This window comes from Bradysia coprophila, unplaced genomic scaffold, assembly GCF_014529535.1.
Source record: "Bradysia coprophila strain Holo2 unplaced genomic scaffold, BU_Bcop_v1 contig_94, whole genome shotgun sequence".
In the NCBI taxonomy this organism is placed as follows: domain Eukaryota; kingdom Metazoa; phylum Arthropoda; class Insecta; order Diptera; family Sciaridae; genus Bradysia; species Bradysia coprophila.
The window spans coordinates 5146368-5166677 of NW_023504022.1; the positions used below are offsets into that span (position 1 = coordinate 5146368).

Sequence of the window (20310 nt, forward strand, 5' to 3'; positions counted from 1 at the left end):
CCGAGGTATAACTACTGATCCCTTCTACAAAATAAAACGACGTCATCTAGTGACTCCTTTTACAAAATGACCGAGTTACAACTAATGATTCCCCCACAAAAAACAATGAAGTCACCTAATGATTCCTTTTACAAAACGAAACGAAGTCAACAGTGACTTCGTTTACAATATGTCTAAGACACAACTACTAATCCCTTTTACAAAATAAAACGAAGTCATCTAGTGACTCCTTTTACAAAATGACCGAGACACAGCCACTGATTCCTCCTACAAAAGAGAACGAAGTCACTTAGTGATTCCCTTTACAAAATAAACCAAAGTCAAAAGTAACTCCTTTCACAATATGACTGAGACACAATTACTGATCCGTTTTACATAATAAAGCTAAGTCATCTAGTGACTCCTTTTACAAAATGACCGTGATACAACTACTGATTCCTTCTACAAAAGAAAACAAAGTCACCTAGTAACTACTTTTACAAAAACATAAGCTACGTCGACCCGTATGAAACAACTATCAGTTTCAAAGCTTCAATCATATTACAATATTACACTGTAAAACTGCATCTCTAAATAATTAATGAAAATCGCTTGAAAATGACTCAAAGAAGTGGGCAAAAACACTAAAATCCAATAAGCAGCTATTTTATTAGTGCTCTAAAAACAATACCTTTGCTTTACAGTTATACATACCTTTTAAACTAAAATAAAAAAATTCACGAAAATCAGATGAAATTTACACAAGATAGAAGCAAAAAAAAGTAACCCTAACTTCCGATCCCATCATCCGATATTGACAATTTTTTCCCCTGTTAGGTATAGATTTCGTAAGCTGTGCCTAACGATGCCATTGGTTGCATAGCTCCGAAGATTTATATGCGAAAAACCAGTCCCCTATAATAGCTCTAATTTTACGATTACGAAACGGGAGCAAAACAGTTTATCAAAATCTGAATCGATTTACTCAAGTTAGATCGGTGACAAACATTACAGAAGGAACTATTTTCTCGTTGATTTCGGATCTCTGTACAACCACGTAAGGTTTCCCCCTACTCAGGTAATGCCAAATATAACTGAATACTACATATTCAGAATTGCTCCGAACTTTGCACCATCTGTGACTGATTCATAGGGACAATTATTCGAAAAAAAAAGTTTTAACGTGCGACTACAACCACAACTCTGCTACTAGAATGAAAATAAGAAATATTTGGAGTGTAAATAAAAACACATCAACGCACTTCAAGCATGAGTCGTACTCTGAATAGGGTACTGAAACGTCACAATATGTCACCCAACTAAAAAACACCGGAAAAATATTTTCATGTAAAATAGAGTACTTTCTGCAGCAGACCACTATGATCACTTTAGCTTGGAGTGCGTTGAACACAAGCAATAGATATCTTTGAAAATTTGAAGGCTTTTTGTCGTTGGAAGAATGAGTGTTCAATGAACACTGTTCATGCTAGTAGCAGAGCTGTGCTACAACACATTGTATATGCAAAATAAACTAAAATTCTAATACTTTCTGACTAGCCAAAGATTAGGGCGCGTGCGAATAGTCTCTTAAACACTAATCGCACGCGCGTGCGAATAGCCTATGATACACTAATCGCACGCGCGTTCGAATAGTCTATTATACACTATTCGCACGCGCGTGCCATTAGCATCGGCCAAAAAACTATAAAGATATCACGGAAAAAAGATATCACAACGGTAAACCAGTCAACTCAAATCAGTTAAGAAAAACGTAAGGCGATATCACATTGAACTTGTGAGCCTTTCATGACCGCAGCCTTGAGCCTAGCTTTAAAAGTCTTAACGCACATTAAATGCCGGAGGTCACCACAAAATTTATTATACTCAGTCGACTGGATGTTTGTCTGGGCAGTGTAACTGGTTCGCTTGACGAGTGCGGTGTGAATGGATCTCATGGTTAAACCGAATGTCGAAGTTGTTTTTGGTAAGCGAATTGACGACTTTGTGGACGTAGGTGATCCGTTCAACAGCTGCCAGTTTCTCAATCGGAAGTATACCTGTTGAGCTCAGAGTAATTATACCTCTTCTTCTTCCTCCTCTTATCTGTATCGACACTTTTCGCCATACGTAATTCCTGTCTAGGTATGATTAGTCTAAGTTGTTGAGTATAAGAAGGTCGTTGATGTGAAGCGATGTAGGTGGTACAGAGCCTTAATACATCGATTTTGTATTCTCTGCAATTGTTGCAATTTCCTCTTGGATCCCACGCTGTATATAGGCAGCATGTATGAGATGTGACTTTCAACGTAGGCAAAGTAGAGTTGTTTACGCTTGCTCAGAGGGATGAGTTTCGCTTTACGCCACACAAGCGGGATGAAGGGACGTATTTTCCTCTTAACGTGTTCAATGTGTTGCTTAAACAAGTACCAGACCAAGGTATTTGAACGTGCTAACACGCTTGATCGCCTCTCCGTCTATAGTGTATTGATGTTTAGATCAGCAAGTAGCCGTGCTTTCCCGAACGTCATATAGCAGGTCTTTGATGTGTTGATGGTGAGAACGTTCCGACACAGCCATTTGTGGTTTGCATCGCTCGGACTGATCTGCGCTGTGTGGAAGGACGGTGCAAGATTAACAACAAAATTTGGAGTTATTCTGGGCGGCTTATTTTATTTATAAAAACTTAATCAAAACATCACAATTTATCGTCACAGCCTCGTTCCATCAAATTTTCTTTGGTTTTGTCTATCTGCAAATATAAAAGGGATGGGTTGTTCAAGTATTTGATGATTTTTCGAACACAGAAACATAAAAAACGAAGAGTCATACACACAACGAACACAAAATGTTAGATAAAATCGTCTGAGTGTGTACCTCCTCGTTGAAACAAATTGTGGGTCGCCTACCGCTGCCTTTATGTCGCGCAACATCTGCTCCATCCGATTCATCCTTGCTTCCATTGCAGTCAGTATTTGCTCAAGGGCAGTCAATCTTTGTCCATTGTTGTTGTTGGCTACACAATTGACAATATACACCCGTGAATCAGAAATTTATTCACAAAATTATCAATCTTCCTGCCATTTAACCTTTCAACGTTGGCCAGTTCCATGGTTACTTACGTTACATTCTTAGAATTTTGTAAAATTAAACAGAATTTTACAAAAGAACAAAAGATTTCTGGTGAAATTCTTCTGAATTTTAAAAAATTCTGAGAATGTAACGTAAGTAACCATGTAATTGGCGACGGAAAGCACATCACGATCAGTGTTCCGCGAATCTGTTACTTCTTTTGATTTATTCAATTTCTTTTATTTCAGTATAGAATTCAATATGTGCGTTATATTGAGGACCTGTCCGTAGACGTGGTTAAAAGGAATAACCAATTCCGTAGAAATTCATGTTCAAATAATTGAAGTAAAAGATTTTAAATTGATTTTTCGAAAATACTTTGATTGGAAGAACTAATAGATCCGATAATATTATTGTGGTGATATGCTTGTTGTTTGTGTGTACTTACCACCGAACACGAACGAAAACAACCATAGGACGACGCCGATGAACAAGTACACACAGAAATTAAAAATTTCAAACAAAAACATTTTTATACAAACGAAGAGCGTCTAAATTGACACAACCGTAACACTTTTATCAATATGCAAAAAAATTTAGCTGTTGTGTTGATGGACATTAATGTCACCAAGGATGTTCGAATCTGACCGTCGCGTCACTCCCTCTATTTTACAAATTTCGTACACTCCTTGAATGGTTTCTTTTACATTCTCTTAAGTGTAGTTTCCACTTAAAAATAGCACTCCGTTTAGCCTCCGTTTACATGACAGTTGTAAAATAGAACAAAAGAACTGTCACGCAAACGGAGTGGAAATTGAATTTATTTCAATTTTTTACTCCGTTTACGTGACAGTTCCTTTGTTATATTTTACAACTGTCATGTAAACGGAGGCTAAACGGAGCAAGGCTGTATACTTTGGGGAGGTCACGCAGATGCAGATACGCGGGTTACACACCACGTTTCATACAAAAAATTCACCACGCCGATCTGGCGATCCGGCGATCTGCGTGTCCTCCCCAAAGTATACAGCCTTGAAACGGAGTGCTCTTTTTAAGTGGAAACTATACTTTATGGTAATTGTGGTACGTAACGTTTTTTTTTGGAAATTATTTTGAAATGTTGGCGCAAATCTTTTCCTTCAATTATTTATTGACCGAACTGACATGCATTTTTCGTGCAAACAATTTACTAGTTGTGGTTGAAATTGATTTAATTCATTTTAATATCGTGTTTTTCAACCAAAAATTATTATTTGTAGGCGTACTCTTAGAGTGCTTTAGTTAATGTCGCGATTCGTGTGAGCAACCACATGAACGATCAAAACATAAACACAATTTTGTCCAAGATGTTCATTGTTCGATTTTATGATGAGTAGATAGAGCCGTGAGACAGACTGACAAAGAAAATCGACCGTGACACCAATGTCAAAGGAACAAGAAAACGAGCCGTCAGAACAGTCGGAGCGTTTGCTGCGACTGAGCCCCGTACAAACCCGTACATCTATTGCGCACGTGACCCTACTTCGTCCGTCGCCCTACTCTTACCGTAAGCCTATTGGGCCCGTAAACGTCGTAAAATTCTTATGCAATGTGTACGTCTTAAAAATTGCGCATAGCGCAATTACGAAGCCCCGTACGACGTTCCTTTCAAAAGTAACACAAACTACACTTCCCACTGATCAGTGATTTTGGAATTATCATTTTCACCTATTTATATTGATTTTACAAAAATCCAAAATGGCGGCCGACGGCCATTTTGTTAGGAGGTGGAAAGTAGTACGGCTGCTTTACATTCGTTAGTACCTTTCAAACAAAAAAAAATTGAAATTCGGTCAAAGTTTACTCGAGATATTAACAAAAAAACACCACCTTCACTGTACGACCGAGTAGCCACATATAAGCTCACTCCAAGAGACCTAGCTCACGCTCCGGTAAACCGAATTTCATAAACTTTTTTTTCCCTGATTGGTACGGTCAATACCTATCTAATAAATAAAAATCCATCTAAATCCGTTCAAATATGACTAACCTACAAGCAAAAACGGCTTGCCGCCCTGTACCTAGTTCACACCAAGGGATCTAACTCACGAGTCGGTCATCCAATTTCCATAAACTTTTTTTTTGTGGATAGGTATTGTAAATACCTTTCATTTGATGTATCACTTACAAGTGTAGCCTTTAAATGGCCAGAGAAATCTTTGGAAAACGTTAAAGCCCCAGCTCTGGAGGGGTCGACCCAAAATCGCCCATCTTCGAACTTAGCCTCACTATTTCAACTACCTTTCAGGGAAAAAAAAAATTTTTAAATCGGATTTGATTTACTCAAGATATCGACGTGACAGACGGACATACGGACAGACGGACAGACAAAATTTTTATTGCGGATTCGTTATCTATGAACATAGGCAAACACTTTGCCCTTACCGTCTGCTTCGAATTCCATCAATTACACACGGCATCGTAATCCTATAAGCCCCTTCGTACTTCGTACGGGGCTAAAAACTGTGAAATAATAGACCAAGTCGTCTATATTTCCGTTTATTGTTTTCTGACAGCAATTTCATCCCTTTCTCTTTCATCACCACATCTCTAATCAACATTTGAACGGAACATGGTAGTAAAGTCATCAATTGACTCAACCACAAATATATTCTCGATGCGGAGACCATCAACTCGTTCCGAAGTATTGCATCGATAGCTACTCTGGCTACGTATGTGGGTGATACAATCGGAAGTCGAACGTGTGCAGCATCAATAATGGCCTTTCGCGTTGCGGCCATGTGCGGCAGAATCGATGTACAGTTGATGCAGTCGTTTCCTTCTTGACGTAATTCTTCGTTGAGGCCAACTATAAAATTAAATATGGCCCCTTTGGTCGTCGAGTAAATGACTGCACCACCCACCGGATGTACAGCTGCAATAGTTTTGAGAAAAAAAAATTCGCTAATCAAAATTCGTACTCAAAGTGTACCGCACATTGAGGCTATTCCGACAATATGACCACGCCGACGTTTGATCATTTCCGGTAAAAATGATCTCGTCAACTGATACATATAACGAAAAAATTGAACTTCCCGAATCGCACTTGACTTAAAACCCTGCCAACTTACATGAATGGGCGCGGTTACATTGACTTTAATGATTCGAAAAATCCTGGCGAAATACCGATAGAAAAAACGGAGGTACCGATAAAAAATAATAAATTACCGATGGAATATAATACTAAGACTACCGATAACAAATAATAAACTACCGATAGAATATAATGAATGATCGATAGAAAATAATAGACTACCGATAAAAAGTGATTAACGATCGATAAAGTTATCAACTTATCGGTATTTTAGTACTTTTTATCGGTAAAAAAGTATCGGTAGTTTTGAATATTTTTATCAGTACTTGTGGATTTCCTATCGGTCATTTATTATTTTCTATCGGTACCATATTTATCGGTCATTTATTACTTTTTATCGGTAGTATTGAATTAATTTATCGGTCGAATATAATATCCCTTTTGTGAATGATTAAATCCATCATGGACGTTATCACTTTGGTGAAAGGTGAAGTGAAGGGTGAAGGATAATGAGACAGTCCTTTTTTCCGTGTAAAAGTTCGCCTAACAATTGGGTGTTTCGTCAGAAGTAACTTGAATCTTCCTTGTACAGACTGACCGAATAATTGGGTGTTTCGACCATTATGTGTACATTAATTAGGCTATTTATGTGCATCCTACCCGGAGAGCAAAGGAACAATAATAATTTGGAACTAAAAACGGTAGAAAATGTAGAAAAACGTCCGTGTAAAGAACAAAATAATTTTTATTTCGTAAATTGTGTTTCTCTTTAGTCGGAAATGGTTTTTAAAAATATAAGTTTGTCCCACGGCCTCGCCATATAAAAAATTCAGAAAGTGAACACGTAACTCATTTTTTGTATGGTGTCCCACGGCATAAAAGTGAACTATTTCCGAAATGGAACGCTCTATGGCTGTAACCGAAGCTGAAAGGATATGATTCAGAATCTTGGTAACAAAACTGTGCTCAACCACGCCTAAACAAACCGCTTAAAATTTAAATTTGTTCGATTGCATGAGTGAACATTCTCCTAAAAATTCGCTTTATTGCAGTTCGATCAAAATGATGGAAAAGTCCCAGTTTGGGTGCAAAATGTTGACGTGAAGTAAATTAAGTTCCAAAACAGAAAAAGAGAATAACTCTCACGTGTGCTCGACTAAACATCAAAAATTCCATAAAACTCTACAAAATCAATCGTTACCATAATTGACCCAGTCATAGGCATCAACCGGAACCGTTAGCGAAAAATCGGCAGTGTTGAATATCGTAATCGATTGATTTTGATGCGGGGTTCGATACGATATTATCGAAAGTGCATTCCGTGTTGATATTCAAATGTTTATAAAATGAATGTAATTGAAGAAGTTAACGAACAGGAAATGTACAACTATTCGAAAATAATTCGGCCTATGCGTCTATGCGTAGCACATATTGGAAATTTTTCGGTTTTCCAGCTGATGATTCAAGTTCAATAATCACGCGACGTAGCGTCATCTGTAGCATCTGCGGCCTAGCCTTGTCCTACAACAAAAACACTTCCAACCTCAAGTCACATCTCCGGACGAAACATCCGGAACAAATGGATTCCACACACACTCCCCCCACAAAGACAATGAAATTCATTTACACTCGTCAGCGAACTGAAACAAGTGTACAGCGTAAAACAGGCAACAGGCGATATAATTCCGAATCCGGATGATTTGATTGAAATACTGGCCGATGATGTGGATGCAGACGACTATCAGGATGTGAATGACGAGTATCAAATCGAGTATTTGGCAACGGACGATTTGAATAATTTTGATGAAGATACGTCAGTACTAAGGGCCACCGTCTCCAACGCCACCAACAACTCCAACATTAATAATGTAAAGACACTGAAACGGAAACACAGCGAAACGCTCAACATTGAATCATCGCTTATTTCGTTGATTGTTGACGATCTGTTACCCATTACAATAAGCGAGGGTCCCGGTTTCATAAATTTTGTCACGTCGCTATGCGGCAGTCGAGTACAAATTCCCAACGCAAAAGCGATTGAGATACAGAGACTGTACCAAACCGACTATGAGCGGCTTAGTCAAGGCCTTAAGACGGACATAGGCGACAAGTTCTTTTCGATCGGATTCGAGAAGTGGTGCAACAAGGAGGAATTGACATTCATTACAACCCATGTCAACTATGTGACCGATGACGATCAAGTCAATACGGTTGTATTGAATGTTGTGGATTCCAGCTATGTTAGCGACTGGAAACAACATTTCAACATGTTGACGATGGAAAACTGCGTTGCGGCAGTAGCTGATTTCGACATCAACGAAGAGGAGGCACTGAAAATTTTTCTGGAAAATCTTCGTAAGAAATTTGATGTGAGAAGAATGCAATCAAAGTAGAATGTACAGAACAGCGTACTCAGCGCCACGTGGTTACTACAGCTCACAGCTAAAATATGTTTGCGCAGTACCGACTGACCCTAAGGGAGTAGAATGAGAATACCTTACCTTACATCACTTTGACTGCATTTCCACCGACTGTGCTTCGGTCCATCAGGAATTTAAATTTTCCCCCCTTCAGAAATCCCAGTCGTCCCTTGCTTCCTCACCACAATAGCCAATGCTGCCACCAAATGTCTGTCAAACATGAAAACGGAGGATATTTTCGCCAAAGCGATAGACGTTCGACTGGATGACTAAAATGAACTTTTTCGAATTCATTTTCGATTTTCTTGTGAAAAACAGCGACAAAACCGAAGGCGACGCTGCTCAATTGATAATCGAAGTGAAAACGGTCATTGACTGTCTGACGCCGCTGAAGGTAGACGACCGGTTAATAATTGTCTTACTATTCGGAATTGCGATAAACGAAACCCCCTCTCGATTTACAGCTGACGTTAGAAACCATGTCCATGGAACAGATCACGATGGCCTCCTTGATACGACCATTGACTTCTCAGCTCTTACACCTGCATTTTACACTGAATGACGGTGCAACGGACTTGGAGAATGAGTTCAATGCAATCATCCACAAAGAGCTGAAAAACACACAGTATGACCCCCAGCTACGAAACATTCGGTGAACAATGAACGTCGCGACTAGTGAACCTTTTCATGAACAGATCCCCGGCGTCCAGTTTCCTGATGCAATCATCGTTTCTGGATCCCCGTTTTCAGAGTTTACAAAGTGCGGAAGACGTGGCTACGATTAAATGTGCACTGAAGAAATTGAACGATGCCGATCCCGATGTTCGGGATCCGTTGTTCATCAAAAAGGAAAAATCAGTCGCAGTGTCCTCACCAGTCAACAAACAAAAGTCAGGTGAGACGGGAATTTTGCGACTTAAGTTTTACCACTTCACTGACCAATTCACGCTTTCAGTTGGACTCAAGTTTTTCTTCAGCAACAAGGAACAGAAGGCGACACCCAACAATGCATAGATCGATTTGACATGGAGTTCAACAGCTACAATGCAAACGCCGATGGAAACCTGGACCAACTGGTGCAGTTGTGGTGGAAGGAGTCGGCGTTACTGTATCCGATCCGAATCTAAAGAAAATCGCGAATCGTTTCAACTGCGTCCTGCTTAGCGTCCAAAAATGCGAACCAATTTTACAGAAGCAAATTGCCTACTTCGAAAAACGAGCCATGTGCAGCGGTAATTCAGTTGACTGTCTGTTATGGCTGCATCAAAACCGAATGAATTATTAAATTGAGATATTTGAACCGGACGAAAACGATTTTTCCTTTTTTTCCATTGCCAATTAGACTACAGTGGGCGTCAGTGAAATTTAGACATGAGATCAGCATCAGCTGTTTTTCAGCTGGCTCACTCACTTGAGATACGGCTACAGAGGCGAATTTTAGAAGAAACGGCGAGTTTCAGAAGAAACTGTGAATTTTGAACCCGTTTGTCGAAAGTCGCTGTTTCATCTAAATTCGCCGTATCTTCTCGCCGTTTTGAAATCGGACACTTTTTTTTGTAAAACTCGCTTCTTCTCCTGGATCTCGCCGTTTTTTCTAGAATTCTCCGTTTTTCCTAAAGCTTGCTGTTTTGTATAAGGAAGGAGTTAGGTCGGGTTAGGAAGGAGTTAGTTTTTGTTCCTACTGATTTCATCCTTCTACAAAGTGTAGTGAAGAACAGGCTATTCACACCTCGTTCATTCGCATCTTCTTCTTCTTTTTCAGCCTGGATGTAGGCCTCCCCAATTTCATTCCATTTCGAACGGTCTATTGCCTCTTATTGCCATTTTGAGCCTGCTATTTCTTTGATCACATTTGTCCATCTCTCTGGTGGACCACCGGCAGAGCATCTACCGTCAGTTAAATGAAAAATACTACGAACGTTATCAAGTCTACGCGTGGTGATCACGCAACTTGGTCGGACGTTCCAGAATAGGGAAAATTCGAATTCTAGAAAGTTTGTGTCACGTGTAATATAGAATTTAAAGAGCGATGCGACATTTTAACTGTAATGAAATATGAACTGTGTGATCGATTGGGCTAGGTTAACAGATCGATATCTCCATCGAATTATAACTTCTATTGAAATATGCTAAAGCAATTGAACCGATTCTGTGAACATAACAGTCCAGTCAGCAATGAAACCTGCTCAATTTCTAGAATATGGACTTAAAGAAATAAATGATGAAACAATAGAGATGTGTGGAATGTGTTAATAACTTAGAAATGGCAAAATAAAGTGCCCAGAGGATTGAATTTGCATGCCTCTCAACACTTTACATCACGCAGTAACTTTGGAAGATGTTCTAAATTCAGTACAACTTCACTAACCGTTTGGTTAGCTCAGTGGATGTGTCTAAGACTGAAGTGTCGGTCGTGCCCGGTTCAAATCCAGAACTTCTTTTTTTAATAAATTAAAAGTTTTCATGCGTACAGATACGTGAACCATTGGTCTTGTCTTCTTTTTCTACGTTTGGGACGGAGAATCATTTTTATTTGAGTGCGCCAACGGTATCCACAGTGTGTGTTACACATTCACGCGAAAGAATTGAAAACACCTTTGTCTCCAGGCAATCAATATGTGTATTTTTTGCATGTACTATTGTGACAGACGTTGTAGATTAACGTTTTCGTTTCAAAACGTTTTCGGCAGTGTACATTTATCAGAATCAGCCTTCTTCTACGACAACGAATCCATAATATAACCGATTGTATTACAGAGGCAAGCCGCCTTGTTATTTAAAAAGTTTTGAACTATCACAGCAATAGAGTTAACAGAGTCCATGACTATACTGACTTCGCGCTTTCTGCCTGGTTCAGGTTATAATACACATTGCAAATCAAATACATTTCGGTAAAAAAAAGTTTTATTTTTCGAAAAAAAAAAATTGTTCCAGACGAGGTTCGAACACGGAGTTTTACAGTTGACCACTGCGCCATGAAGACTTATTTTTTCGTAGACATTATATCCATCTTGATGTGTACGTCATAACTTTCTCCAGAACAATTACCCTTAACCGGCCAATCGCAGAATATCTTCGTGTAGAATATCTTCGTTTGCATGTGTGTGTGTACTGTCCACTTCGTTGAAAACCAGTTTTGCATGCAGCCTCATGTGTAACGTCCATTTGTTCGGTGAAAGTCACGTGTGTGTTGGTAAATTATTTCAAGTTAACGATTAGACGATGCTTCATCACAACCACCGTGGCGCAGTGGTAATACACGAGATCGATGTTCAGACCGCAAGCCAAAAACGAAAGCGGGTTCGAATCTCGTGGGAAGGTTGGTTGAAAAGGGATATTGGGTATCAGAGTTCGGATGCAAAGTAAGATAGTGATATAATCACATTAGCATTACGCGCCATAGTAGGACACCTGCAAGTTAAATACTATGGACACACAAAAAAACCAGTGACTAAGCAAACGAACTCTACAAACCAGTATCACCGAGACCACCTTTTTTATTTTATTTTTTTTTATTTTTTTTTTCCACATCTCCTCCATTCTGATCTGAAATTAATAATAAAAAAACAAATCTGTTAGACGTGTCGCATTATCCTGACAATTTTTTTTCTTCTTAAGATTCAACACCTTCATAGACTTTACATTGGGGACAATCATTTTCAGTTTGGAGTCAAACAAAATCTGAACCACGATTTATCGTCAAGATCCAAAGTTTCATTTAATTTTAATTAGGACCTGAAAACCGTACAGTACACAGCTTGGGACTATTGTAGTGTTTGGTTAACATGAAGATGAAATAATAAGGCTCGTTACTGAGACAACTACCAGAGTGAAAGCGAAATATCATTCGATATGAAACGTGTAATTGTCTTCGTAAGACATTTTAATGTAAGAAAGTTCTGGATTGAACGTTTTTCTGAAATTTCAAAAATTGTCCGTTGAATGAACAGTAAATTATCACAGCCGTGAGTGCATTACTAGGCCGTGCCATGTGCCAGAATATAAGAACAGTCACATAACTTACTCGTTGGAATTTTGGCTCATGTTATTGCAATTATTGAGACTGCACGACAGATGATCACAGGAATTTTGCACTTTAAACTATTCACTTCGGACAAATTTTAAACTCATTTTCCGTATAAATTCACAGTTTCTCACAGTAGAAACTAATCGGATTGCTGTGAAGCAAAACGCTTTTCTTGAACGAAAACTTACTTGAATTTGATCATTGCGATAATGAGCTGAGTCGACTCGCAGACCTTGATGTAACGTGGTCCACGTCCATAGTTCTTTATAGTGTTGGACGACCTCCGCTGTAGCGAACAAAACAGTGACTGAATTTAGTTTGAATAGTTTCCAACCTCATTACCTCGCACCTACATAAACGTGAACAATTATCGCAGACAAATATTTTAGCCCTAACGGTGAATCATCGTTGCAGGTGTGCATATTGCTGACATTTTTCAGGTAAAACAGAAATATTCGGCGGTTCGAAGTAGCAAAATTGAACATTTCCGTGTGTGTCATTAATGAATTGGAGAAGAACCTTTCTGAAATGGCTAATAGACTAAGCAAAATGTAAATGAGTTTTTGATGACCTGTCTGACTGTACCTAAATTTGAAGAAAATCGAATGGAATGTGCTTCTTGCAAAGGGTCTGCTAACAGTTCATCGATGAGAATTTTCAAGTTTTTATTTTGTGGAAATTCAACAGCGAAGCAAACCAATTTTTACTGAGGAGCTCGTGTTGCTTAAATTTCACTAAATTCGACGATAGCCACATTTCATTAGACGTTCACCGAAACATATGCGCATTTTAACGTGAATTACATTCGAGTAATCGTATCAACAAATTGCACTTACAGTCAACACCGAGATCAAAATGCTCTGCACTGCAGAATTTTAAATCTTCAATGTCGTACACAATAGTTTCACGTGGCGTTTATATCAAGAACGTCGGTTGTGTAGTGGTTAAGACGCTGGACTCGAAACCCATAGGTTGCGAGTTCGGTTCTCCGAATATTTTTAATTTTTTTTTTCGAAATCTGTTTTGGTTAATTATCGTACATTTTTGGATACTCTGTGATCGCTTGTCTGTCAATATTTCGTTTCAAGATGTCCAGAAAAGTTGTTTTTTTGGTCAATGCACCTATAACTATGGAAGCCTTTAGTTCATTCAGTATTACATACAAAAGAATATGACGCAGTGGGCGCAATTCAATTCGATTTAACTACGAAAATACTTCTGGCTTTGGATAGGGCAGGATTAAACATTATAAAGCTTCGTTCAACTGTACATTTCATAACCTGTCATATACAAGCTTATGACTAAAGTAATAATTATCAAGTCTGCTAATAAATTGTTTGCTATATAAAGGCCTTAATAGCCACACCTTCCCGTTTTTACTACGTTGCTATTGATATTAGATGACATTCCCGTCATATAAAGGGTTACAACGAGTTAGATTATAAGCGAAAACACTGATAAAAGATTCTCTATTTCCAAGTCTTACTTCTTCTAATATTGGAATTTTCCAGTTTTAAATAGGTAGTCGATAAGGTGCAAAATTTGAGGCCGCTGTAAAGACGGTAATTACTAACGATATGTACTCAAGTGCTGAAACACACAAGAACAGATAGGATCATTAGCAACAAGTGATTTTGAACATAGTTTGTTACGCTACGCCATAATCTATTATCAATTATAATTATAGGCAGGTATGAACGACAAGCTCTGACAAATGTCTTAAACAGCAAGATGATCAAAAGAATGAAGTAAATAATTTGAAATCGATCTCTTGAAAATACTTACATCAAAAATGAAGTAATAGATCCGATAGGATGACTAATAACTGCTGATCTGATATCATTTCCGTTTGTGAAAGGATGGTTCCTTCAAGTCAGCTCTTATGACGATTGTTCGTATTCTGATTAAAATACCCTAAACAATTTGGAAAAAAGCTAGCTAAAGTGTTCGAAATAAAGGGGAATTTTCTTAGCTTACTGGACGGACAATCTATTTTGATTACTGTTAACATAGATAGCTTCAATCTGTATCTATACTCTAGCCAGAGCTCATCACCTTATTTTTGTCGTCATTGTCGATAACTGATGACGGTTTCTGAATGATTTATTTTTGAACTGTGTCGTTTGTAATTCTTGGATTTCATCGCGTTATATGAGGTGTTGTGGTGGTGTTGTTCTTTTTTTTTCCTCTTTCGCCTCAACCAAACCTTATGTATAGTTCGAGCCCCTAATTTAAAATAATTGGGTGTGGACTCGTTTATACATATAGATGTGTCATGTGTCATATTCACATTTATATAGAATATTGTGTGCTGAGCGAGCATTGTGTTGTTTCACTCATAACATAAATGTTTTCCATGACGAAAACAATTTACTTTCCAAGTAATCATTTTGTTTGTGCTATCACTTGTATGCTGAACGAATCTGATAGCATGGTGAATGGGTTAATGGCGATGATGTGGTGGTGGTGGCGGCTTTGGGAAATCCATCACATTGTTATTCTACCGTGAAAAACACCATTCCATTCAAACAGTTAACACTCCACAGACGGCAAAAGGCATATCATTAGGATCGAATCTGTTATTCAATTTGGTAGAAAAGCATTTCGTCAACACCGGGGAAATAAAATCTTTCACTTCAACTGTTTTAACAATCGTTGTGCTACAAACGAAGACGTTCTAGAGCTCATTATTATAACATTTTTGCCGGCGTTGTCGATAGCAGATGATATTGTGGATAACAGAACATATTTCTTAAACCGACCGTAAACATTTGCCAGGCATAAAACTACCATAAAAAATAATCAGCGTCTTATTATGCTTCAATCAAGCCACCACAGTCGGTTTCAATGTTTTAAATTTGAATAGCTACCATTTATACATACTGGCATATTCGCCCTGCATAACATAAATTTAAAGGACATATCGTAAAGTTAAACGTTGCATGCAAATGACATTTATATGATTGGAGCTCATAATGGTTTGGCAAATGTTTGTATGATACTAAAGATTTAGCATAATAGACCCTTCATTCTCGAAACTGACATTTAAAACTGTTGATGTGTCTTTTTTACCACATAATGTAAGGTGCACTGTTCCGTGTATGAAGATGGGGAGTTTTCTTCCATTCGGGAAATATCAACGAATTGCAATTAAGTTCCCTTTGTTCGGTGGGCTTAGTACAAGTCTTATCTTACATTACAGAGTACGGTTGATATTCAGTGGAGAGCATCACTGAAGAAAAATGAGGTACCAGTCAGGTCAGAGGTTAAGTTTCGTCTTTTTAGGATTTGTGAGCTGTGGCAGGTTAGTTTTCCAAATTTCACCTGTAGCAAGGTAATCGAAAGAAATGAGTAATGTGTCAAATAATTGGAAAATCTAGTAGATGAAACGAGTGATAATACTATTAAGAGTGATATCGCGAAATCTTCGAACAGCTTTGGGACAAGGGGTCACGGATATTATTGAGTTATATCTCATTCGATTCGTTGAACTATTGCGAGTAAAACGTAATACTACGTTTGCTGAAATTTATTTTGTTGCAGACGATCGAGGTCATGAAGTAAGGGTCTGCCGAAAGAGCCCCAAAATCATTTTCTTGCGATTAATCGAGGGAAACAATTTTGAGAAAAAACTTTTTTAGTAAATTAAAGATAATGTTTGAACGAATTGGCACATTGAATCATCATATGGCGTCCTTCCTGTTGAAAAATTGTTTCTCCATACCCAAGTTAACGTATTTGTTGAGATCAACTGGCTACTTCAAACACAGAGACCTGTTAAATTCAATTGACGAAGACATTAAAACAACGCTCGAAACGATATGTAACTCAAAGTTCAAATGCGACAAATGGGAACTAATTTCATTGCCTGCACGTTGTGGAGGCCTCGGCATCAGAAAGTCTACAGAAATATGTTTGCCGTCATTCATCAGCTCGGTGCATTCAGTAATTAATCTCGTCACATCGATTGATCCACAATTATCAGATGAGACAATGGTTGCTGATTACACTCTGGCAATGGAAGATTGGCTTACACGTTTCAATTCTATTCCTGACATCATGTCGAGCCAACGTTCGTGGGATAACATAGGCATATCAGAGAAAGTGGCCAATTTGCGTTTCAATTCAGACAAGGACAAAGCAAGATATTTTGCGTCAGCGACGGTTGAGTCGAATTTCTGGTTGGCTGCACTACCATCAAAACATTTAGGCACTCTGTTGGACAACAATACATTTCGAATATCGATAGCTTTACGTTTCAGTTTGGATATATGCTCGCGTCACAAATGTGTTTGTGGAAAAATGGTTTTCAAGGATGGATTACATGGACTCAGTTGCTCTAAAAGTGCAGGACGAATACCATGTCATTCGGAGTTAAACAACATCATTCACTTGTCATTAAAATCATCAAATATTCCTGCAATGCGAGAGCCTCCAGGCATGTTCAGAGATGATGGGAAAAGAGTTGATGGTGTAACACTTATACCATGGAGCAAAGGACAAAATTTGGTATGGGATGCTACATGCTCTGATACCATGGCGCCGTCTTACATTCATCTTTCATGTAATGGACCCGGTAAAGTAGCGACAAAAGCTGCCGGCGTTAAATTGAACAAGTACAAAAAATTACTGGAGCAAAATTACATAATCCTACCGTTTGCAGTCGAGACGTTAGGCCCATGGTGTGCCGAAGCAATACAATTCATCGATACATTAGGAAATTTGATCCAGGAACGAACTGGTGAAAACAGATCAAAAATGTACCTGGAACAGCGAATAGGTATGGCAACACGACGCACGAACGCTGCCAGAGTTATGGGCACTTTTGGTGAAGATCATAAAGGGTTGGATGAAATATTTTATATTTTACAAAATATTTCAGAATAGTGTTGTAAATGGAATTCAAATCAAAAAATAAAAATGACAGAACTTGAAAAACAAATTTTTTTAGCTAGCCTTGCAGGCCTTGAAGAGACGCACATTTTGAGAACATCACTCTTAAGTAGTGGCAGGTGTCAAGTCTATTTATTTAAAAAATAAAAAATAAAAAAAAGAATTGCGCTGGGCTCGATCCCGAGACCACCGCATCTCCAGCTTCCAACTTTCGCACTGAGCCACAGAGTCACATGTGCGACGCATTTAATTTCATATATATAAGCTATGGCTGTGAAAATACATTACCGAATAGCGTTTGTCCATCACCGTCTACAGTTACCTTTGTGAAAGAATGCCTGCCATAGTTAACCCTTTGAAAACTGTTTTGTGAATATCCGCTACAATAAGGCTGGAATAACTACTTGATGGCCCATCAAGCGATCTATAAGGCTACAGTCAAACCCACCTTAACGACTCAGTCCTACTATGGCCAGTCCGGACCTGCACAACAATCATTAGGGCCTTCGCGCACTTTGGCCGTTCAACAGTTGAAAGTTTGTTGAAACAACTTAAGCAACAGCGGCGTAAGTGCACGTAGGCTTTTTGAAATATTCTTCGGTTTCTTTGGCCTTCGGAATGTAGAGTTATAAATTACTGAGTGCCGCCTCCAGCTGTAGTAATGAAATGTAAAGACGACAAGTCACTTCAACAATAAAAGTATAATTTCTGCGCTGTAAATGTAGTGTAACAAGTAAAATAAGAAAATACTGCAAGCTAGACGAGGTAAATGTTCAACTGAACGTAAAATCGTTCTTGAATCGGTGGATTTTAACGGTTCAAAGTGTAACCGGTGCCGAGCTGTATATGATTCAATTCTTGAAGGACTTGGTCACCAGCTAGTATTGGAGGATACGTCTTCTTTGATTCGGGGGTGGCGAAAGCGTCTAATGGTTCCAGTACGCAATCGGAAGCGATGTGACCGAATAATGTCGATGAAACACGCCACAAAGATTCATTTTTCGAGGCACGACGATCGATTGTCTTCAACGTTTCATTGGTGACGACAACTTCGTGAAAACCAGCGCGAATGTAGCCACCAGTGAGATATTCGATTTGTTTGCCCGCCTGGATGAAATACAAAAAGTTTGTTTAACGAACGTGAAACGTATTCTGATAGCTGTGTACAAGACAGGCGATGCTAGTCAGAAAATCGCATCAAATCTATATCTAGCAATCCGTTCATCATTTCAATTCAGTTTCCTCACCTGAACGAGTAGGCATCCGTCTGGAACTCGAACTAACATTTTTCTTCCGTCTTTCAACCAAATGTACAGGCCAGGGAATCTGCATTTTCCATGAATCGTAAGGAAATTCAAATCTGAAATTGAAAACGAATGTTACGATAGTGGTCTCCGATCACACACAGTCACTGTGGAATTACCATAATGAAATCCAGCGAGGACAGTGTCAAGTTTCCCATATCGATTGAAATTCGAGCCAGTTGGAGCGAGCAAATGCGGTCCATTTTTCATGAACTTATGAAATGCATCCTTTTCCAGTCCGAAACCTTCAGCAGCCATGCCAGCGATCTCATGCAAAGTGGCAAGCATTTTGTTGCCCCACATATCCATTACAACGGACCATTCGGGAAACGCTTTCGGAATAACTGGATCGGCATTCAGCTCCTTGAATTCCGTTTTCTACAAACGAAAACCGGTGAGAGTCAGACAATCGAAGTGACATTCCACTATTCATGACATTACCTCTGGACGTTGACCAATGCGCCAGAAGAAACGGCTTTTCTTATCCAGTTCTGGGGGACATAAAGTGACCGGTTGATTGGACTGTTCGAGCTTAGCCGCACGTTGACAATGATTCCTGGGTCGTTCTATTAACTCAGGGGTGACACCAACTTGATAACTCAAATTAGGTCGTGCATCGGTGGTGAAATCCGTCTGTTCGAAATACCGTTCCATCATATCGAGGAATGTTGCATTATCCCCTTCGGAAGCTCTCTGCAAAACGAAAACAAAACAAAAAAAATGTTTCACTCAACCAATCTTGATGGTATGCCACACATGTATTGAACTTACCGTATCTCTCACAATCAAAATGCCATGCTGTTGCAATGAGTCAGCCACCTTTCTACATTGTTCTTTAGCCAATTTCCCATTATTCATGTATTCTTGAACGTCAATAATTGGAATGTCTGCTGCATCTTCACGATTGTCATTCGATGCAGCACAGACGCTGGTAGCGATGGGCATTTTAATTGATTGAACTTGAAATTTTTACCGATTTCACACAACGTGCGACTGACGTTAACGACGAAGTGTCAATGAATTTAATGTTGGAAGTGTGTTTTCACATGGTTCACACTATTTTAAATGTCTTGGTTTCCGCTTAGAAACAGTTGTAGCAGAAGTACCACCCATACGAAAGGTATCTGTTGTCGATAACGACGACAAAAGTAATGACAGACTCTGAGGTTCTTTGTGTAGTAAAATCGATGTTAAAAATATTGAAGTACAAGATTGGAAATCAACCGATTGAAAATACTTTGATCGATGGAAATGATAGACACCCGATAATAATACTGGCCATATGCTTGCCGTCTGTAACAGGATTTTATGCATGTCAAAACTAATAAAGTAATAGATTTTGTATCAAATATGCTGAAAATACTTATTTCAAACTCAAGTCCTACGAGTACTTCATTATGTTGACAAACCTTTAATTTAGATTTTAAGTTGATTCGTATCAAAATTGCTGGTTACAAGTAGGTATATCGATTGGTGTTTAATTACCCAAAAAGCGACAAAAGAAATTTAGGTTTCATTTAATAGCGAAAAAACAAATCGATTTTA

The 20310-nt window shown here is 38.7% G+C and overlaps 2 protein-coding genes and 1 long non-coding RNA gene across 4 annotated transcripts; 2 read left to right on the plus strand and 1 right to left on the minus strand.

The window, feature by feature from the left end:
- LOC119085070 lies at window positions 1-19805 on the minus strand. 2 transcript variants are annotated; one of them, XM_037195309.1, is made up of 8 exons: window positions 19537-19805; window positions 19207-19458; window positions 18885-19143; window positions 18709-18821; window positions 18240-18568; window positions 16397-16407; window positions 14281-14286; window positions 1-11 (listed from the first exon to the last, which is right to left on the minus strand). In XM_037195309.1, exons 1-5 carry the CDS (start codon window positions 19708-19710, stop codon window positions 18272-18274), a joined length of 1095 nt encoding a protein of 364 aa, XP_037051204.1. In that variant the 5' UTR covers window positions 19711-19805; the 3' UTR covers window positions 1-11; window positions 14281-14286; window positions 16397-16407; window positions 18240-18271. The 2 variants fall into 2 exon arrangements, with proteins under 2 accessions (XP_037051204.1, XP_037051203.1); XM_037195308.1 differs by lacking the exons at window positions 1-11; window positions 14281-14286; window positions 16397-16407 and having other exon boundaries at window positions 18144-18568; window positions 19537-19804.
- LOC119085073 lies at window positions 8498-17325 on the plus strand. Its single transcript, XR_005089225.1, has 3 exons — window positions 8498-8510; window positions 10207-10209; window positions 16659-17325. It is a non-coding gene; the product is annotated as an uncharacterized LOC119085073 (long non-coding RNA).
- Window positions 8801-9838, plus strand: LOC119085071. The gene is made up of 4 exons (XM_037195310.1): window positions 8801-8935; window positions 9006-9166; window positions 9237-9436; window positions 9497-9838. The coding sequence occupies exons 1-4, from the start codon at window positions 8807-8809 to the stop codon at window positions 9553-9555; spliced, it is 549 nt and encodes a 182-aa protein (XP_037051205.1). The 5' UTR covers window positions 8801-8806; the 3' UTR covers window positions 9556-9838.
- Window positions 19806-20310: the final 505 nt, after the last annotated feature.

Bases quoted from the DNA above. Each gene is read 5' to 3' on its own strand.
- LOC119085070 (XM_037195309.1), bottom strand. From the start codon at position 19,710: ATGCCCATCGCTACCAGCGTCTGTGCTGCATCGAATGACAATCGTGAA. The intron at 18,822-18,884 runs GTAATTCCACAG...TTTCAATTTCAG, and splicing joins CCTCGCTGGATTTCATTATG to ATTTGAATTTCCTTACGATT. The intron at 18,569-18,708 runs GTGAGGAAACTG...TATTTCATCCAG, and splicing joins ACGGATGCCTACTCGTTCAG to GCGGGCAAACAAATCGAATA.
- LOC119085071 (XM_037195310.1), top strand. From the start codon at position 8,807: ATGACTAAAATGAACTTTTTCGAATTCATTTTCGATTTTCTTGTGAAA. The intron at 9,167-9,236 runs GTATGACCCCCA...TTTCATGAACAG, and splicing joins AAAGAGCTGAAAAACACACA to ATCCCCGGCGTCCAGTTTCC. The intron at 9,437-9,496 runs GTGAGACGGGAA...TCACGCTTTCAG, and splicing joins AGTCAACAAACAAAAGTCAG to TTGGACTCAAGTTTTTCTTC.